This window comes from Balaenoptera physalus (genome assembly GCF_965194825.1).
Source record: "Balaenoptera physalus genome assembly, chromosome: 4".
Lineage (NCBI taxonomy): Eukaryota > Metazoa > Chordata > Mammalia > Artiodactyla > Balaenopteridae > Balaenoptera > Balaenoptera physalus.
Window position 1 is genome coordinate 117,239,636 of NC_138891.1, and position 18,904 is coordinate 117,258,539.

Sequence of the window (18,904 nt, forward strand, 5' to 3'; positions counted from 1 at the left end):
ACACCAATATTTAAGAGCTACAGTATAAAACTCTTAGAAGAAAACATTGGAGTAAATCTTTGTAACCCTAGATTAAGCAATGGTTTCTTAAATACAATACTAAAAACACAACTGATGAAAGAAAAAATAAATTGGACTACATCAAAATTAATAGCCAATTGGTTCTGTAATGATAACATCAAGAAATGAAAATACTATCTGCGAATGAGAGAAAATATATCATATCGCAAATCGTATATCTCATAAAGGATCTGTATCCATAAGATATTTTTTAAAAAAGCCTTAAGAGCAACAATAAAAAGACAACCCAATTAAAAAGCAGGTAAAAGATTTTGTATAAACACTTTTTGAAAGAAGATATGCAAATGGCCACATGAAAAGATTCTCAACATCATTAGTCATCAGGGAAGTGCAAATTAAAACTATAATGAGAATCCATTTCACACCCATTTTGATGGCTAGCATCAAAAAAACAGACAGTAACAAGTGTTAGCAAGCATGTGGAGAAATTGGAACTCTCACACATTGCTAGTGGGAATGTAAAATGATGCAACTTCTTTGGGAAATAGTTTGCCAGTTTCTCAAAGTATCAGACAGAGTTACCATATAACCAAGAGAGATGAAAGAATACTTCCACATAAAAACTTGAACACAGATATTCATATTCATATTTTAAATCATGCTGAATCATTCATTCAGCATGATTTAAAAATAATCCCAAAGTGGAAACAACCCAAATGTTCATCAACTGATGAAAGGATGAATAAAATGAGGCTTATCTATAAAATGGAATATCATTTGGTAATGAAAAGAAGTGAAATACTACTGTTTGTTACAACATAAATGACATATGTTCTTCACATACTACATGTGTGACCTTTCTAAGCCTCAATTTCCTATATTAGAATGTGATAATGCTTTCTTCCACCCAACTTCTGGGCACATGTAATTGAGGGAGAAAATAGACTGAAGGCCTTCATAAACTGCCAAGTATTTCTAAACTACCTAGAAAAAAATTAACAGAAAAACACAAGTGATTAACAGAGGACACTTACCTTTTCTTCAGAAAGGGCTTTGATATACTTTTACCACTTTTTTCTTCATTGTCCAGGAAATAGCTCTCATTTTTTTACTAAACTTCCTCCATTATTTGAAGTTTTGTTTTGTTCTCCACTTTCATTATGCGTTCCCCTTCATGTACCTAGTTAGAATTATTTACAAAAAACAAAATAATAAAGCAATAAAAAACATTGTCATTTGTCCACACTCCCTCTTCTTCTCTCTTTTTCTCTTACTTCAACTTTCTTTATCTTCACTGTAAATTACAAACTAAAATAAATAAGAAAGTATATTAGTTTATTACTATCTGTGTTAATTTACCATTGCCTAAATTTCAAAAGAGAGTACTATAATATTTTTAATTTCAGGTTTTCCTATCTTCCTTTACAAAAGCTTTGAAGAAACTATCTAAACATATTTTTAACTTCAACATTTTTCTGTGCTGTTCTCTTTCATAGCCTGAATCACAATTTTATTTAGATATTTATTTATTGGGTTTGTTGTTGTTGTTTTAAAGTCTGTCTCCTCCTAGACTCTAGGCTTCATGAAGTAAGGATTTTCACCTGTATTGTAACAGTACTTTCTGAGTGCCTAAGGGAGATCCTGTCATAGACTAGATGCTCAATACACATTTACTGAATGAATGAATGATGGTTGCTAAAAAATGTGCAAACTACTTTATCAGGTTCACTAAATTTCTTTCACAAATTGCTAGGCCACCATTACTAGTCAATGAATATGAATGAGCCTGAGCAACTTTTATAGGTTAACTCTAGAATTTATAAACTTAATAACAGTAAATATATCTATGTATGATTATGGAAAGTTGAAGGTTTATACAATATGGGAGTTTGAGATTGACATATACACACGGCTATATTTAAAATAGATAACCAACAAGGACCTACTGTATAGCACAGGGAACTCTACTCATTACTCTGTAATAACCTAAGTGGGAAAAGAATTTGAAAAAGAATATGTATGGATGGTCACCACTGAGACATTTCAATGTGTACAGAAGTATGAGAGTGCAAATGAGCAGCCTATGCTCTCCTTAACTAATTTCCAATTAAGCCATGTAATCATTTCCTAAATTAAAGCAATTACAACTTACATAAAATTTAACATATATGTTGTTTTATAGTGGAAATGCTCAGAAAATTTGGGATCGTCTATGTTACTTATACTGTAAATCTCTTCTTAAGTTGACATTCTGCCTTCCCAAACATCTGTTAGGTTTCTTAGATGGCTTTTTACTCTAATGTCCAGCATGGTACTAGATACTAAATAATTGTTTGTTCATTTATCACAAAATGTATGCAAGGTTATGATTTTTAAATATTTCTTTTTCTTACTGTAATTTACAAAAATTATACTGGCTTCATAATTTTTTCACAATGTGTTTGTATAACACTCATTAAAATGGAATAGAATACTAACCCCAGTTGAATCATCTGGTTTTGATACGGAATTATTCCGAAAACGGTCAAAATTCCCAAAACTGCTGCTGCGCTATAATATAGGAAAGAAAAAGGAAAGGAAATTTAGAATTTGTGACTTTCACTGATAAAACTGCTAAATATATTAGATAATGGTTCAGTAAGCATCAGTCTCTTGCAAATACAGGATTAAAAATTCTCTTCTCTCTGGAATATCTAAAGGCGCTGAAGGTGTAAATATTATTAACATTGTAATATTTACAGTTCATAAAATGTCTTCATATGTTTATGTTACAGTGTTAAGCACCTTGGAGAAAAATCTATTAAATTATTTTTAATTTATAGTGTTACTTTTGCTCTTGAGAATAGCATGTATTACTAAACAACAACCAACTAATAAAAAAACAACAAAACAAGCATTTGAGTAGATCCACAATTGTGCCTCATAAAGATCATATTTATCAAAAAATAAAAATGGAACACAAATGCATTTCCTGTTGCTAACTTCTGACAATTTGAAACTCTCTACTAGATGTCAGAATGAGAAGGCACATACACAGATCTATTAATAAATTGAAAAGAGCATTTAGGTGTTCACAGGTTGGGAGGAAAATGAATTTTTCCACATTTAACATGGAATTACAATGAGACCCCTAGGTCAGTTTCATTCACTGGTTTTGAGAAAAAGCTCAGTATGTTAACAGAAGACTTATTCTCTTGGATACTTTTTGCCTACAAGGCTAAATTTTTATTCTTATGTAACTCATTCTAGGCAGGTAATTATAAACAATTCCTGATATACTGAAAAGTAAATGATTCTCCTAAACACATTTTCAAAAATCTTTAGAGTCTTTGAGTCACAAAATTGATATTTTCTCACTATTTAATTTTATACATTGTTTGGGATGGTGGATATCGGATGTTACAGACTTTATATACCCACAAATCCCAAGAATATGTTCTATCTTAAGAACTTTATCTCATTTCAAGCTTATAATATTTTCAAAATAAGCTGGTGGTACTGAAAAATAACCTGGTAATTTGAAAAGTTAAAAATGGGAGTCAGTAATCTATAAAACTTTGTATTGTCCTTTAAAAGTCACAGACCATTTTAGTTCAAGTCAGCTTCAAAGGCTCTTAGTCTTTACAAGCATTTTTATTCTCATGTCTCCCTACTAGTGATCTTTAAAACTCCTTGATTCCCTTTTAAATCAGTTGAAATAAAAAGATCCTGACATGTGACATGGGGTTAGCTTGATAGACAGTGTGATACAGAACGTCGCCCCAAGGATGACGGCTGTGTTAGAGACAAAAAATGCCTTTTGCTGACTTGCTACCCCTGATGAAGAAGCCCTTCAGCTTGTGGCGAGAGGAGAGAAAAAGAAGGACTGAAACTGAGAACCACTCTGGTTCTCACGCAGGGCTTACTAACTTAGAGTGATTTCCCAGAGCATTAATCACATCTACTTGCCTAGTAGGCATTTCTGCCAGGCCATAATTGCCCAGAAATCACAAAAGGGAATTGAGCGTATTCTTGTGCTGCTTATAAACAATCTGAACACAGGGAAATCTGTTACTCTTTTATATACTTGAAACATTCTTATGGCCTATTGGAGCCTGTGCTTAGGGCAATTTTGTAGTCTACAACCAGCCTATGTCCTGACTACTAAATATTAATGAGGGTTACAGCATGATATCCACTACTGGATAATCGGTCGTGTTGCCCACGAGGGCACAGAATAGGCTCACTTCAGCATTTCTCTACAGTATATTCTGCCATTAACTAATCAATAGTCACCACCTTTTAAAATTAATTCTCCCCTTACTATGTCAATAAAGAGAAGCAGATTATGGAGTAGTGGTTTTCAGGACTATTACTTTGGGTTTTGTCAGTCATCTCATTATGAATCACTCAACAGCTTTAAGCCAGAGGAGTAAAATATCAGTCTGTGCTAAGACACCCTTTAGAAGCAAATCTAAGTATTTAAAATAACGTTTTTAAAATTTCAGTATTCTCTAGTCAAAAAGTTAGTGACTTTCTGAGATGGTTTCATAATGTATAGGTTATGGCTTAATGAAAAAGGGCTAATGTCTACTCTGAGATATGGACAGTGAACAAATGTGTAATTTCTACTGCTGTTAAGTTTCTAGTGAAAAGGTGAATCATGTGGAGGTAAGCTGGTTTCATAGATGATAGTCCTTTATAAATAAGAATGTATTTCAATATTGATAATTTTGCACTGTATAATTGTAAAGGATTAGGTTTAGCAAATACTATTTTGTGACAGAGCTCCCATCAAGACAGAGTTATTATATAAACAAATAGCTATCGACAAAAGAGTAACTTAAATAAAAATGTAATTGATATTTTAGATAATTCTTTGTTTTTGTTGACATTAGATTATATTTAGTCTTTAATTATAAATCTATACAGTCTTTCCTTATGCAATAGATATGTGTTTGTAAAATGGCACACCTGTGGAAGGTAATTTGGAAAAACTAGCAAAATTACATGTATTTGCCCTTTGACCCAGAAATTTCATTTCTAGACATCTATGTCAGAGATACACTTGAATATAAATTGATTTACTCATCCACATTCAATGTAAATCTTTTATATTATTGAAAAGCTATAAACCCCAATGTTCATCAAGAGAAGACTGATTGAATAATTTATGGTAAATTCAAACAATAGAAGTGTGTGCATCTGCAAAAAAACTGAAATATAACTATCTGCTATGGAATGATCTCCAGGCTATAGTGTATGTGAAAAAAGACAAGTGGAGAAAAGTGTACATAATAGACCGTCTTTTATCTAAGGGTGGAAATACATGTATGTGTCTCAATACAGGCAAAAATATATTTTCCTTCTTAGAGAAATGGGGTAAAAGAAGCAAAGTAAAAGGGACAGAAAACAGACTTCTCTGAATATGCCTTGTTTTATAAATTTGACTTTAAAACCATGTAACTTTTAAAAATATTTATAAACAAAATTAAATAAAAATAAAAGCAATCCTTAACAATTCCAAATAAAAATAATGAATCTAATTTCATATTAAATTGGTGGCTTAGAGAGAGGAATTATTTTAAACAATTTTAAAAAAAGACAGTAATTTGATGGTTTAAAGGACCAAAAAAAATAAAAAAGACAAATTTTAACCTGTTTTCCAATCCCATTTACAATTTCATCCAAAAAAATTACCTAGGAATAAATCTAACTAAGGAGGTAAAAGACATGTACTCAGAAAACTATAAGTCACTCATGAAAGAAATTGAAGATGACACTAACAAATAGAAACATATACCATGCTCATGGATTGGAACAATTAATATTGTAAAAATGACCACATTACCCAAAGCAATCTATGGATTCAGTGCAATCCCTATCAAAATACCAAAGGCATTTTTCACAGAATTGTATGAATTAACAAATAATTCTAAAATTTGTATAGAAACACAAAAGACCTTGAATAGCCAAAGCAATCTTGAGAAAGAAGAACAAAGCTGTAGTTACCATGTTCCCTGATTTGAAACTATACTACACAGCTACAGTAATCAAAACAGTATGGTACTGACACAAAAACAGACACATAGTTTAATGGAACAGAATAGAGAGCCCAGAAATATACCACACTTATATGGTCAATCTACAGCAAAGGAGGCAAGAATACACAATAGAGAAAAGACAGCTTCTTCAACAAATGGTGTTGGAAAACTGGAAAGCTACATGCAAAAGAATCAAACTGGATTACTTTCTCACACCACATAAGAAAATAAACTCAAAATGGATTAAAGACTTAAATGTAAGTCCTGAAACCATAAAACTCCTAGACAAAATCATAGGCAGTACGTTCTTTGACATTGATCTTAGCAATATATTTTTTGGATATGTCTCCTCCTGCAAGGGAAACAAAAGCAAAAATAAATAAATGGGACTACATCAAACTAAAAAGCTTTTGCACAGCAAAGGGAATTATCAACAAAACAAAAAGGCTGCCTACTGAATAGGAGGAGATATTTGCAAATGATGTATCCAAATAGGGATTAATATCGGAAATATACAAAGAACTCATACAACTCAGCATCAAAAAAAGAAAAAAAAACCCAAAAACCCAACAACCCAATCAAAAAATGGGCAGAGGCCCTGAGTAAACATTTTTCCAGAGAAAACATACAGATGGCCAACAGGCACATGAAAAGATACTCAGCATCACTAATCATCAGGGAAATGCAAATCTAAACCACAATATCACCTCACACCTGTCAAATGACTATTATCAAAAGATAGCAAATAACAAGTGTTGGCCAGGATGGGGAGAAAAGGGAACCTTTGTACACTCTTGGTGGGAATGTAAACTGGTGTAGCCACAATGTAGAACAGTATGGAGGTTCCTCAAAAAATTAAAAAATAAAACTACCATACAATCCAGCAATTTCACTCTTGGGTATTAATGCAAAGGAAAAAAAAAAAGCACACTAATTCAAAAAGATACATGCACCTCTTTGTTCATTGCAGCATTATTTACAATAACCAAGATATGGAAGCAACCTAAGTGCACATCAATAAATGAATGGATAAAGAAGATGTGGTATACAAATACACACACACACACACACACACACACACACACACACACACCCCACACACAATGGAACAAAAAGGAACAAAATCTTGCCATTTGCAACAACGTGAATGGACCTAGAGGGTATTTTGTTAACTGAAATAAGTCAGACAGAGAAAGACAAATGCTGTATGATTTCACTTGTATGTGGAATCTGAAAAAGGCAAACAAATGAAGAAACGTAATAAAACAGAAACAGTCATACATACAGAGAACAAACAGGTGATTGCCAGAGGGGAGGGGTGGGGGGATGAGAGAAATAAGTGAGGAAGATTAAGAGATACAGACTTCCAATTGAAAAATAAATGAGTCACAGGTATGAAATTGGGGAATATAGGAATAATAATGTAATATCATTGTATGGTGACAAATGGTAACTAGACAGCATGTTGGTCATTTTGAAATATATAGAAAGATCAAATCATTATGTTGTACCCCAGGAATTAACATAGTGTTGTAGGTCAATTATACTTCAAAAACAAACTCAGAAAAAGAGATCAGATGGTGGTTACTAGATTCAGGAAGTGGAGAGAGGGGGATTGGATGAAGGTAGTCAAAAGGTACAAACTTCCAGTTGTAAGATAAGTAAGTACTAGGGATGTAATGTACAGCATGATAAATATAATTAATACTGCTGTATGTTATATATGATTGTTAAAAGAGTAAATCCTAAGAGTTCCCATCACAAGGAAAAGATTTTTTTAATTTTTATTTTATCTTATATCTATAAGAGATGATGAATGTTCACTAAACTTAGTGTGATAATAATTTCATGATGGATGTAAGTCAGATCATAATGCGGTGCACGTTAAACTTATATAGTACTGTATGCCAATTATATATCAATACAACTGGAAGGAAAAAAATTTAAATTTTAACCTGTTTTCAGCATTCACACCATTGTTAATGATATCGATATATAAAAATGTGAATGTTGAGAGACAATGAAAATAAGTAATGATGTTAATGACATTTGGAGTCAAAATTCTCAGTCTATATTCTCAAATTTTTCATTTTGTCATACCATAAAGTAGGTAAGCTTTCAAAGACTACTAGGGCCATACCAAAACAACACAAGGGCCATATTAAAAGATTGTCACTAGGGTAAATTGTGTCCAAATATGGGACAATTTTAGTAAAAGGAAGAATAATAACTGAGCTACATTGAAATACATCTAATATATCAAAATTCATGAATTCATAATGATACTAAGAAGAAAAATATCAATTGTTACCTTCGGAAATGTTACAGCCATATTATGAAAACTGGCAAATAAAGGGAAAAACAAACATTTAATCTCTCCTTCTTGTATGAAACATTTTAGAGTAACTAAACATTTAATAAAGGAAAATTGTTCTTTCCACGTATATGTGTGTATATATTCTAACTAATCAATTAAGTGATGAAATTACAAAAGTACCATTTTGTAAGTCCCTAATGCAATAATGGATCTAGGCAACAATCATCAATTGCTACTCAAATCACAAAAAAGAATGAACCAGAATATGGGCTTCATAACGGAAGCACCTAATATCACCAATGAAATATTCTTAAAAAAAAAAAACCGCAATCACACCAAGCTTCTGTATCTAACTACCAGATTACAAAAAATACAGAGACAGAGGAGCATATTAAATGACATCAAAAAGATGAAGTCAACCAGAAAATTTTAGGCAATGATAAATTTACAGGACAAATAACCTGGTTTCTTCAACTAATCAACAGAAAGAAATAAAAGAAGAAAGGGAAAGTATAAATTGAGAATCTTTAAGAGTTGTATCAACTAAATAAATACTGTAAAATCCATAGATCTTATTTAGATATAGATCAAATAAGCCACTGTAGCAAAACACATCCAGGAGACAACTGAGGAAATTTTTAAATAAGTAGCTAAATGATGATATTGAGGAAGTATTGTTACTTTTCATTTGTAATTCAAAATAATCTAGTGAGGGCAGGAAGTATGTGGGCATAAAGAAGAGACACGACTGGATGTTATTTAATGATTAACTGGGTGATGGATATATGGGGTAGATTGCACTACACTCTGAGTTTACATATGCTTGAAATTTTCCATAATAAAATGTTGGGTTAAAAAAAGAACCAAATGTACCTATATAAAAGCTAAAAAATAATTCACAAAGAGTTAATAAGGTGTAGGGCAGGGGGAAGCATATGGGAAAACTGTACCTCCCTCAATATTGCTGTGATCCTGAAGCTGCTCTTAAAAAAAAAAAAAAGAGTAAATGGTTGCACAACTTTCTAAGGAACTAATTTTTAAAGATGTCATTAACATTACTTAGGTCATGGTTGTTTAGAGGTATGGACGTATTTAAGGAGAAACTAAAGTTTTGCTTTCTAAATTTATTTTAGTACAACTAACTTTCCGATATAAATGTATTTTACTGGACTACCTTTTGAAGACTATCTGATTGTGTGGTACAGATTACCCTCTTCCACATAGTCTACTTGGCTTCCACAAAAATAGGGCTGAATAAGTGGCATTTGAACTCATTTGTGTGTGTGTGTCCCTACGCAATGCGAAGAACTTAAGAAAGGATTCTTTTCTGTTGGTCACATTTCTTCTCTAGTTTTGTAGAATTCTAATTATTACAGAATGTCTATTCATTATATAAAGCTAGCAGGGTTCTTGAAATCATATAGTCCTTCTCAGTGAGGAAACTGTTATAGGAACCAACACTTGCAAAAAAATGCCCCCCTCCCTTTTTTTCAATTCTCCACCCTGCTGTGCTCTCTGCTATGCCATCCCATAACAAAGTTTTGATCCTGTTTTCCATTTTCAAAGAAACTTGCTATCTAAGCGGGATGAAAAGTATGTAAAGTTAGCTTGATATATAGACTAGAACTGAGTAGGTTTCTTAAAACAATGACCATCCTAAATTTATCAACATGAAGGAGAATTAGGGAGTCTCTTTTTTTTTTGGAATGTAAATCAACCTTTTGACCAAAACCAAAAGATTTGAACCCTTATTTTCATTTTTTAACCACTCTCCAGCTTCCGGGATCTTCAAGTAAAATCTTGTCTCCAGCATGACAATATTTGGGTAAGGCATCAGTGGAAAATTTCACAGTCTATTTCAAAGAAAAAATTTGCATATATGAGTCAGACATCTGCAGTATTTTGAAATATACTGGCAAATTAAAAATCACACACCCTCTGCCAATGAGTTCTCACATCATCTAAATATTGCACATAGAGCCTTCATTGGTAATATGCTCTTAAAGTTCAGAATTCTCTTTCAGCACGTGCTTGTATGAATATTCTATAATAATGGTATGCTAAATCTCAATAAGCTTGTCAGCCTTTATCCAAAGGCATTCGAGGATTTAATTGTTCTAACTAACTCAGGTGCTGAGATCCTTTGAGGAGTGTGAAACAAATTTAACTCACTTAAAATAATCTGTGAGGATTGCCTCAGTGTTAAATAATTACACTATCATGTGGCGCTGATGGAAGACAGTTGTTTGGGCGTCAGGGGGCTGAAGGCTGAAAGACAAGCAGGGTGTGAAATAAGGCCTTCAACACTAACATTTTAACCTTGGGTAAAGGCAACTCAGTACTCAAATATGTATCAATGCTCTAAATATTTTTAATGTACATCTGGACTCTTAGAACAAAAGTTAGTCTACTTGATCTCTCTGGTTCGGTATCTTTCCTATCAACTGCAGGCTATCTAAAGGAAGTGCAGATTCTGACTCCACCACAGTGTTTTAAAAAGTTGTGTCAAAATTTCCATGCTAAAGCTTTCCTTTCAGAAGTTGACGTGCCAAGAGATGTTTTCTGCAAATTGAAACTACCTCAGAGAAAATTACCTAAAGGAAAAAAAACTAGAACTAAAAAAAAAAATCAATGCAGAATGAGCCATACCTGCAAAAGTGTTTATTTGCATCAGCCTATTTAATGTAACAAAAATAAGTTTTATGAGTAAAAACGATTCAAACATTGAGAATTCTCAATTGCACTGCTGCATTACTTACTTATTACCATATCTCATGATTTACATTGCATTCACTGACTATAAGTATGCTGCACTTTTAGGAATTGAATAAAAATTAAGGTATTCTATTTTAGCTGAAAAGAATTTTTAAAATAAATAATACTGATATGTCTTAAATATCTTTTTTTTTCAGGTAAAAAGCATAATGCAACCAAAGTTCAGTCACTTGATATTATTAGGTATCAACTCTTACAAAATCCTATAGAATAAAAAGGAAATGCAAAACTTTTAAAAATGTGACCAAGATCAGTCTATCTCGAACTTCTCAGCTTCTTGTTTTTCCTATTGTAAAGCTTCTGCTGGCTTACTCACTCCTGTATTATTATTATAGCACTTACTTTCTATTCCTTCTCTCTCTTTTTCTAACTACTAAACCCATAAACAAGTATACTAAGTGGTCCCTCTCGATCCTCCTGGAATTGTCTCATTATACCATCCTTCCTTGAAATCTTCAAGAATTCCCCTAGGGAACCCACTTTTACAGCTTCTCTAATTTACAGTAGCTTCTCTGCCTGCCTTCAGGCTGGAAGGCATATATGCCAACAAAAATCTCTCTCTGCTTATGGCCTCTTACCCCTGAGGATCTGTTTTGATCCTGCCTTCTGAACCTTCCACCTGCACTGTTGGAAACCGGTATTTGCTCACTGCTGTCTTTGGGGAGTTTGGACACATAATGCAAGATGTAATATATTTACCACACACACATTCTTTCAGCCTTCACATCTGCTCCATTCTTTTCCCAAATCTCTATTGTAGGCATTTATCTTCATTACTGCTACGCAACTATGTGCTTATAACCTCATTCCTGAGTCAACGAAATAACAACTTTCAGCTCTTTAGTTCCCAAACTCTTGCCTCTCCAATCATCTAAAGTCACAACACTGGACTAATTTCCCTAAAACACCAATTCTCATTATTCCATTCTTCTTCTCAAAATATGAAGTTTGCTCCACATTGGTTTCTTGGCCCCTGAGAGCTTGCTTTGTGCTGAGTGATTTATCTATAATTATTTCATTAAACAAATACAACCCCCCTCTGAGATAGTTATTGATTTCTTCAGTTTACAGATGAGGAAAACTGAGGCTCAGAGAGTTTAAGTGGCTCTTCTTTAGTTAACAAAATGAAGTCCAAACTTAGCATGCTGCACATTCATGATTCCCCCTGGATTCAGGTAATGCTAGTCAGTCTGATTAAGCAGAACTTCTGACACTTCTTGCTGGCCAGTATGGACACACTCATTTATGTTTCTAAGCTGTTGCTTGTGCTGTTCTTCTCTCAAGGAAAGTTCTTCCACTCTTCTTCCTCCTACTCAAATCCAGCCCATTCTTCAAGGGCAGGATCAAGTCCTACCTTGTCCATGAGACCACTTGCTGACACCTCATCATTTTAGCACACATTGATTGCCCCCGATCTTAAGGGATGTAGGCCTATAGAGAAAATCCTACAGTTGGGAGCCTTGGGAAAATCACAACAGATGGCAAATCCCACACACATTTCTCTTCAAGTTAAATGACAAATACCATACATTTCACAGTTACACAAAAGCAAATTATAACTTAATCATGTTATAGTCAAAGAAAACAATTTGCTGATGTTTAATTAAGGAGCATAATGTTTTACATTATGCAATTCAGTGTAAATATACTAAGGGGCTTCTATGGCTAAACTTTGTGCTTGGGATCAGGGCTGTCTATATGAATAAGAATCTATCCTGGAGGAATTTACACTCTATTGGTGGCATCACATAATTTCAATTGATAAGACCTAAATAGAGTCATTTTCAGATGAATGGTATACAAACATAGAAGCAATTCCTAAAAGCAGATTATATTTACACACATAATAAATTAAAAATGTATACTAGATGTCAGCTTGTAAATTTATATTCATCATTATTTATACTTGCACTGACTACTTAATACATGAAAGGCATTTCGTATGCATACGTCTATACCTATATTATTGATAGTCTAAAGAAAGACAGTAAAATGATCACAGATTTTGGACATGAAATTAGCTGAAATCAATACAATTTGAATTTGCTTAACCATCTTCAAAAATTATTTACTGTAAGAGATTGTGTAGTTATTGACTGAGGGACTACTTAGAAATTGCCAAATCTAAAGAGGATAATTGCTAAAATGATGATAAAGTAATAAAAAGACAATGAACCACACACTGTATATTAAAAGGAGCACTGGATGACAAAAAAATGTGTCTAAATAATTATCTCCCGAACTCTTCAAGGGAGAGAAAGAAAGATTGTTTGTAGTGAACATAATCATTTGGGGGCACTAGAAAAGTGTTGTGTATTCACAAGAATATATCACTAGGATTTCCCATTGTCTGGATGGACTATCTTTCGAAACCAGAATAAGTGGAACTTTTCAATTCTTTGAACCAGCTTGGATGGGTTGTTAAGACCTTCATGGAGAGCTGTGTTGAAAAGGGTTCCAATGCAACTTTCGGGCTTAGAGTTAGAGATCATGATTAAACATGTCCACCAAGGTTACACAAGATAGTGTGTGTTTTAGGGAAGATGGTGGGGAGGGGAATGAGGAATTACAGGTAACAGATTTTATGCATTTACCATACCTATTCAATGATAAGTAATTTCTGTGAGCAAATTTCCATTACTAATTTTGTTTTCTAGGCACCTTGATAGAGAGAATGCAGTATGAAAAATGGATGATTCAGATTTCCAGTTACAAGAAATATGTATAATCCTCCCATAAATTTAGAAATTAACTTTCTATTGTGTACATATTAGATTTTTTCTACTTATAGCCAAATACTAAATAATATTTTAACTATAGTCGCAACATTGTCAACTATTTTAATCCTATAATCTTCAAAAACAACTAAGTAAGTCTGCATCAATTATTCTCCAGAGTAGCATATGGCTAACAAAAGAAGAGAATATTGAATATCATGGTTAAAGAAGGCAGCAGTTATTTAGGAGAAGAATAACTTTTTTTTTTTTAATTTTTATTTATTTATTTATTTATATTTATTTTTGGCAGTGTTGGGTCTTCGTTTCTATGTGAGGGCTTTCTCTAGTTGCGGCAAGCGGGGGCCACTCTTCATCGCGGTGCGCGGGCCTCTCACTATCGCGGCCTCTCTTGTTGCGGAGCACAGCCTCCAGACGCGCAGGCTCAGTAGTTGTGGCTCACGGGCCTAGTTGCTCCGCAGCATGTGGAATCTTCCCAGACCAGGGCTCGAATCCGTGTCCCCTGCATTGGCAGGCAGATTCTCAACCACTGCGCCACCAGGGAAGACCCAGATTAACTTTGAAATAGTAATCATAGCAGGCCTTACTACATTGATCATAATCTTAATGATCAAATGTCCTGGTTTTCTCAGTAAAGGCCATAATCTACTATTTGTTCTACCTACTAATGAAATTATATCATATGTATTATGCATAGTATCATTAATCTAAAAGACAAACTATTGAAAAAATGAAAGAGAGGTTATGCCTATTCAACTTTATCATCAAAGAGATTTGTAAAAAGCAAGAGTAACTTTTTATCATCGAAATTAAACTGAACATTCTCTTTTGGGGTTTTAGATTTAAGCCTTTTCTCCTTTTCAGTAATCAGAGAGAGAAAAAGTCTTGAAAAATTTTTCTTAGTTAACATGTGGTAGAAGAATGTACAGTACCTTTAAGTCCATGAAGATACTTATTAACCTACTTAGTAGTTGAGTATGTTGACTCAAACTGTAGGATCTTGAGAAATTTCCTAACCAAGTTTACCAGTCAAATGTTTCTACCACTAAATCCAATTACTCCAGTTTTAAAAATAAAATAAAATCTTCACAAAGAGGCCAACATTCATAGTACCCATTGCTTTGAAATCATAGTTAAATAAAGGAGTGAAAATAAAGTTGGGAAAATAGAATCCATTTAATACACTTTCCCATCAAATTCTCTGGAACAAAAACTCTCCTTTACCTCCGTTAGTCTTCAAAGTCCACCACATTCACTTGGCCTCTGGGTATGTAATGACCTCTAACATTCTCCCCAAGGGATATTCCAGTCATGCAGTGATCTCCTTGAACACAGGTAATGACAAACAACAAGCTAATTCTCAAAAAGGTTTTTTTTAAAGTCATTTTTACTACTTTTAAATGAGTGTGTTTGATGCATGATTTTGGTCCCCCTGATTAATGGTCACCGCCAGCCCAGCTTCTGGAATTGTAATGTTTCTGTGAGCTTCCTTCCAGCAGAGCTCGACCATTAATCCAGTGGCATATGTCAGCTCAGCAGAGCAAGGTCACTCTTCTGCTTCAAGGGGAACCTTTTTAGAAATAATAAAACTGACAGAAAGTTCTCTTTTGCATGTTTTATGCCACCTGAGGTTGAGTGCTGCAGTTAATATCATAAAGCTTATAAACATTCCCATCTCAGGCAGCACCCGCTGACACTATGCTTAGGAATTTATACGTTTTTTTCTTAGTAAGAACAGACATGTTTATGTGGGGCAAATATACAGTATATAATCCCGAACAAGGAAAGAATAAGTAGAAAAAAAATAGTTGTAATAGGATATTTGGAAGAGATGTTTGGGTTCTATAACTTCTTCATTGTCAATTACATTTATTTTCCTTTCATTGTATTTGGATTTGGCTCTAAAAATATTTGTCTATTGAGGGGTTAATAGTGGTTTGAAATGTAATAGTAGTGGTAGAAATGAACTCAGTTTATGACAATTCCTAAACCTACAATATATGTCTGATAATTGTAGAACATTTATCTTTGAAGGAATTTTATTTTTAAAATTATGAACCTTTGTTTCATTGGTAATAGGTACTTTAAAATTGATAAATAATTATAGTGAGATAGTCATAAGCTTAAAGTAATTTGAAATTTGTAGATGGCTCAGTTTAGAAAAGATGATGGCTGTATAATAACTCACAATATAAAGAATATATACCCGTAAGCATTACAAAATTTATATATCAAATTATTTATTATTACTGTTAATTAAAAAATCAAAGTTGCCTAGCTAAAACCATGTGAATATTCAGAAAAAATTTTAATCAAATATTCAGACCAATGTCATATCACTATATATTATGATATTGATATAAGGTAAATCTGTCTTGAATCTTATTCCAGGAATTTAAATTGTTAAAATTATGAAAAACATAGCAAAGAAACTTCATTATTTAGCTGTCTTTATTTTATGAATATAGAGAAAAGGTGGCAGGTGGCAACTTAAGCCAGTCCTTCCAAGAAGCCAGTTCCTTGGTTGGGTCTCCATGTCCAATGTCAGGCCCTCACATTGACAGGTACAAGAACTTTAGTTTTCAACCTTGCAGAACTAAACAACTCCAAGGGGGACTGACTCATAAACTAAACTGTTAGGCTACCAAAAATGGCAATACCAAGTATTGGTTAGATATGAGAAATTCAACTGCCAAGAAGAATGCATATTCTTGTTGACTGATCAAAGAGTTGTCTCCCCTAGAGACATGGGACACAAAATCATGGCTGGAAGTTTGTTTGATTAGTATAGTAGAGTCACAGAAAAGTGAATTAGGTTGTATTAAAGGCTGGAGACACGAAGTTATAATAGCCTGAACTTAGTTCACCTAAGTGAGCAAGTCTGTTGAGCGTAATGGGATATTTGCTTTTGTTGATACAGATTGTTCTGCAGACTCAATGGCAAATTTCTACTCTCTAACTCCTTTCTAACCTCCCTGAAAGCAACACTCTTTGCAAATGCTTTTTTTTTTCTTCAGACAGATTACATTACAATTTTTGATTATTGTTTTGTCTCATTACATTCTAAGAACGGTTACTTTGTTTTATGTGGGTGTTGCCCAGATCTTTAACAGTGACCCATTTACAAACTATGCCTTGGAGTAGAGTACTACTTTAGATGACTTATATTATCCATTAGTCATTACACAAGTATTGTGCATATGTTGAGGAATCACGACTATGTTCCATATTATAACTATTTTTGATGGTAGCCAAAGTGTAATAGAGGGCACACGGAGTCTGAAAGTCCGACAGAGTTCAATACCCTTTATTCCCCCCCAAAAATTGCAGGGATACAAATATGAATTAGATGCATCCCCTGTTCTTGATGGTAACTCCATTTGGGAGGACATATTAGAATAAACTATGCTAAAAGAAACAATAGAGGTATTGAACAAGTACTATTAAACTAGAAAGGAGGGAGAGATTATTAATCAAACATGTACTATGTGCTAGGAAATTTACATATGGTAATTAACTTAATTCTCACATCAATCCTATGTGACATGCCTTAACATATCCCCTTCTTCAGATAAGCACAAGAAACTCAAAAGATGTTTAACAAAATGTTCAACATCTCATAGTTAAGAAATATCAAAATAAGACCTCAAACCCAATCTATAAGACTTTAGTTCATATTCCCTCCTGCTCTGCCAGAATGCCCTCTAATGCACTGCCTTGGGTTAACTGGTGGAGGCTTTCTTGAGGGAATGAGAGTCCAGTGAGGTATTAAAAAATAAGTTCATGAGTTGGGAAAAATGGGCAAAGGTATTCTAGGCTAAGGGAGGCACAAACAGGAAAGAATGAGAGTGGTCAGAGCCACTGAAAGCTGAAATTTGGATACACAAAGAGAGGCACCAGGTTATGTGCGCAGAGGGGCAACCAAGTTAAAGGGCAGCAAGTGGTGGCCAACTGCCAGCCAGAAAGAAGCCTAGACAGATCCTTCCCTATGGACCTCAAAGGAAACCAATTCTGCTGCATCTTGATCTTGGACTTCCAACCACCAGAACTGTGAGAAAATAAATTTCTGTTCCCTAAGCCACCGAGTCTATGGTATTTTGTTACAGAAGCCCTAGAAAACTAATACAGACTAGGTGAAAACTTCCAAAACTCTTTAAATGAGGGGAGAAAGGGCACATGGCCAGCTGTGTTGACAAATGGCTCTCTATCTATAGAAGAATCATTTTGTCTACCACCAGAGACAGCTTAAAACCCTCTTTTATTCTTATTAATCAATTCTTAATGGAGGACATTTTTGTTCTCTACTAAGAAGCTAATTATGAATGTCTTGTTTCCAAAAGTTCACCTAAGCCCTTAACACTAGAAAGGAAGAGAAATGGATCAGTTTGGGAATGCTAAATTTGGAAACACAGCTATGTAGAATATGGACTTAATTCCATTATTAAAAAAAGCACACACAATCTGCAGGGATAATGAAGCCATTTATCTCCAAAGCAAGGCAAGGAAAGTTTAAAGAGATAAGTGTGTCATTAAATTGATTTTTAACAAATCCAGTGCATTGGTAGTCAAGGTAATGACTTTATACCTTCCTATAGGATGTAATACCCACATTTACAAGGGGAGTCTACACTTCTGTCATTTCTCTCAACCACTTGTCTCCAGAACTTTCTATGTATCATCTGGGAACTGTGTTTTTTTCCGATATAGCTGTCTATTTGGTACTAAACCGTTGCTACTTGCTTGAAATAAAACTTGATTACAGATTCATGTTCTATAAAATGGGATGGCTAGAGTGAATTGGTACTTTGTTTGAAGATAATTTTTCAAGGCTAAAATTATTTACCTCTTTCAAACAATTCAACAAGGTGAAATAAGCAAATTATTAGTTCATCTATTCTGATTCAAGGTACCCCAGAAATGAAAATTAAATCCAATAGAAAATTGTATTTTGAAGAAAGAGGTAGAAACTTTTGGGAAGTGGCATATCAGTATGGGGGTAATTTTCTGGTGGCTATCAGCAGAGGGATGAGGGC

At 33.8% G+C, this 18,904-nt stretch overlaps 1 protein-coding gene across 1 annotated transcript in view; it reads right to left on the reverse strand.

The window, feature by feature from the left end:
* Positions 1-18,904, reverse strand: part of SAMSN1 (SAM domain, SH3 domain and nuclear localization signals 1) — a 211,537-nt gene that overhangs the window by 20,918 nt on the left and 171,715 nt on the right. The window contains 5 exon segments of the mRNA XM_082460429.1: positions 1,056-1,086; positions 1,088-1,133; positions 1,136-1,183; positions 1,186-1,201; positions 2,500-2,571. Coding sequence (XP_082316555.1) covers positions 1,056-1,086; positions 1,088-1,133; positions 1,136-1,183; positions 1,186-1,201; positions 2,500-2,571 — 213 coding nt within the window.